Source organism: Scophthalmus maximus, chromosome 8 (genome assembly GCF_022379125.1).
Source record: "Scophthalmus maximus strain ysfricsl-2021 chromosome 8, ASM2237912v1, whole genome shotgun sequence".
Classification (NCBI taxonomy): domain Eukaryota; kingdom Metazoa; phylum Chordata; class Actinopteri; order Pleuronectiformes; family Scophthalmidae; genus Scophthalmus; species Scophthalmus maximus.
This window is the reverse complement of record NC_061522.1, coordinates 647,619-650,614: the sequence shown is the minus strand read 5'-3', so window position 1 is coordinate 650,614 and position 2,996 is coordinate 647,619. Positions and strand designations below refer to the sequence as shown.

Here is a 2,996-nt window from a genome sequence, read left to right as displayed (position 1 = left end):
CGATATTTCACATACTGTACAGTATTTCCTTTCTATTGCACATTTTCAATTTCTTTAGCTTTTCTGTACCGTGTGGTTTTTCCTTACTCTTACTTTTGCACTATTTGGAATTTATTTATTGTATATATGACTTATGTTTTGTTTTGTTTTGTACTATTGCACCGCGGGTCCGAGACAAGCGGGGTTTTCAATTCCTCTGTATGTCTGGAACGATACTGCAGGAATTGACCATTAAGTTGACTTGATTCTATTTCTCTACTTCGGATGTTCGACTCGCGGCGGAGTGACACCTCTCCTCCCGCCGCGCACACAGGCGATCTCCGCGGCGCCGAGGGCTCGCCGGAGACACACGACGAGCCGAGTGCAGCGTCGGCGCTGACGTCACGGCCCCGACGCCGAGAGCCCGAGTCGAGTCGCGGGCGCGAGCTCAGACGGAGACGCGGCGACGGACGCACCGACACCGACGATGCGCTGCGACTCCGCCGCTGACTGACGGAGACGAGTCCGCGTGTGGCGCCTCGTGCTGCGGGTCACTAGTTCCTCCAGCGACGCGCCGGGGCCGGCGGACATCTTGCAGCGCGGTGCCTCCGGGGAGAAACAACATGTCGTCCGCGGCGTCGCGCCGCCAGTCGTGCTACCTGTGCGACCTGCCCCGCATGCCCTGGGCCATGATCTGGGACTTCAGCGAGGCGCTGTGTCGCGGCTGCGTCAACTACGAGGGCGCGGACCGGATCGAGTTCGTCATCGACACCGCGCGGCAGCTGAAGCGGGCGCACGGCTTCCAGGAGGGCCGCTCCCCGGGGCCGGGGAAGCCGCAGCACGCCGCCAAGGAGGCGAACCACTCGGCCGCAGACGCGGGCTCGCGTCCGCCGCAGCCGCTGGACCGATACCCGCTGTCGGACCGGCCGCCGCGGCTCGGACCGGAGTACCAGGCGGGCCGGCCGGCCAACGGCTTCCCGAAGCCCGACGAGCCGCCGGAGCTCAACCGACAGAGCCCGAACCCGCGCAGGTCGAGCGCGGCTCCTCCGAACCTGGTGCCGCTGCTGAACGGCGGCATCCAGCCCGCGCACCCGCTCAACGGCCGCCCGCTGCAGGGGGCCCTGCCCGGGGCCCTGCAGGGGGCCCTGTCCGGGGCCCTGGTGGCCCCTGGGGACCACGGCAGGCGCGCGGACGAGCTGAAGGACAAGCACCGGGCGGACGGTGCGTCGGAGCCGGACGCACACAAGGACGCGTGGATGGGCAAAGGGAAAACCGTGCGCGACCTGATGGCGCTGCACACGTTCGACGGCCGCTTCAAGAAGGAGCACGCGGCCATGCAGCGGGTGATGGGCTACGACCCCGGGGCCACGTCCTCCAAGACCGGTAGGAGCGCGTGTGGAGTACTGTCAACAGGAAGTGAGGTCACACTGTGTGTTGACACGTTTCCTGTGTGATTTGTTGAGTTTGTGTTGATGTTGACCCCCTCTTCCTCTTCCTCTTCCTCTTCCTGCAGACAGGGGGAAGCACCCGCGGAGCATGAAGAGGAAGAACTCCCCCGAGCCGGACGGCGAAGGCAGCGCACCCAAGATGAACGGCGTGGAGGGGCCGCCGTGGCTCCCCTCGCCCTCGGAGGTCCTGAAGATGCCCCCGACCGCCCTGCCGGGCTTCTCGTCCGCCCCGCCCTCCACCATGTCCCCCCACGCCCGCACCACGCCTCCCGAGGCCGCCACGGCCCAGAATGGCCAGTCCCCCATGGCGGCGCTCATCCTAGCCACAGACAACGCGGGGGGCACCGGCTCGCCAAAGGACGCCAACCAGGTACACTCCACCACGGCGGGTGTGCGGCGGAACAGCGGCAGCCCCCTGTCGCCGTCCTCCGCCGCCTCCCAGAGGAGGCTGGCCCAGAGAGAGGGGCCCCCGAGCGCCAACCCCTCAGCTGCACACATGGACCCCCACGCGCCGCCGCAGAGCATTCCAGACTCGTCGGTGGCGCCGGGCAGCGTGCCGCTGTGCTGCACCCTGTGCCACGAGCGGCTGGAGGACACGCACTTCGTCCAGTGCCCGTCGGTGCCGTCGCACAAGTTCTGCTTCCCCTGCTCCCGGGAGAGCATCAAGCAGCAGGGCGCCACCGGCGAGGTGTACTGCCCGAGCGGCGAGCGGTGCCCGCTGGTCGGCTCCAACGTGCCCTGGGCCTTCATGCAGGGGGAGATCGCCACCATCTTGGCCGGAGACATAAAGGTGAAAAAGGAGCGGGACCCGTGAAAAATGTTCAGCCGCTGATTGTTTTTGGATTTTTCCCCCTTTTTTATAATCTGCCTGCGGCAACAGGACGTGAACCCTCCCCCTCCTCCTCTTCCTCCCCCTCCTCCTCCTCCTCCTCCGAAGGACGTGTACATATCGGACAAAGTGAAGTGTGTAACTTCGCAAAACATGGCTGTATAATTTTTGATTTTTTCTTTTTTTCAATACATTGTGTTTCTATATTTTTGCAGATTGAGGAATGTTCTCTCTCCGCCGCTCGTCGTGTCGCAGCTTCTGGAGGCGGTCGGACGTAGAATGTGACTCAAATCTGAGCACTTGGCAGAAAATTAATCCAAAACAACAACAAAAAGAATAAATGCTTCTAGCTGTACATGTATGCACTTGTTTAAAAAAAAAATTGCCAAATACAGTTTCAGACGTTGTAATAATTCTCTGTGGTCGTGCTTCTGTTCCTCCCTCTGATGAGTCACGAGTCAACGTCCTGCGACAGGAGCCAACCGGCTTCCAGGGAACGGGGGGGCGGTGTTACATAAACACGTAGTTCAGTAAATCACACGTCGACGCGCTCGCCGCCGCCGCCGCCCAGCCTCGTGTCCTGTGGCGGGAGATGGAGACTATAAATAGACGAAGCATGTGGCGTTTGTTTGTTGACAGGCCGACGAACTGACTCACGTCACACGTTTGTTTTCATCATCATGTGGAATCGTCGGCGTCGTGGTGACGGTTCGGGGCCGTCGACTGACTCGACGCCCGAA

General features: G+C 62.0%; 1 protein-coding gene across 4 annotated transcripts; it reads left to right on the top strand.

Annotated features, from left to right (window-relative positions):
* The first annotated feature begins 406 nt into the window (after positions 1 to 406).
* Positions 407 to 2,669, top strand: irf2bp2b (interferon regulatory factor 2 binding protein 2b). Of its 4 annotated transcripts, none has more exons than XM_035637723.2 (3): positions 407 to 1,395; positions 1,493 to 2,217; positions 2,472 to 2,669. In XM_035637723.2, the coding sequence occupies exons 1-3, from the start codon at positions 603 to 605 to the stop codon at positions 2,532 to 2,534; spliced, it is 1,581 nt and encodes a 526-aa protein (XP_035493616.2). In that variant the 5' UTR covers positions 407 to 602; the 3' UTR covers positions 2,535 to 2,669. The 4 variants fall into 4 exon arrangements, with proteins under 4 accessions (XP_035493616.2, XP_035493615.2, XP_035493613.2 ...); XM_035637720.2 differs by having other exon boundaries at positions 412 to 1,362; XM_035637722.2 differs by lacking the exon at positions 2,472 to 2,669 and having other exon boundaries at positions 409 to 1,395; positions 1,493 to 2,324.
* The last annotated feature ends 327 nt before the right edge of the window (positions 2,670 to 2,996 follow it).

Coding starts and splice junctions, on each gene's coding strand:
- irf2bp2b (XM_035637723.2), top strand. CDS start 603: ATGTCGTCCGCGGCGTCGCGCCGCCAGTCGTGCTACCTGTGCGACCTG. Junction 1,396..1,492: donor TGGAGTACTGTCAACAGGAA/GTGAGGTCACAC, acceptor CTCTTCCTGCAG/ACAGGGGGAAGCACCCGCGG. Junction 2,218..2,471: donor TCTTGGCCGGAGACATAAAG/GTGAAAAAGGAG, acceptor ATATTTTTGCAG/ATTGAGGAATGTTCTCTCTC.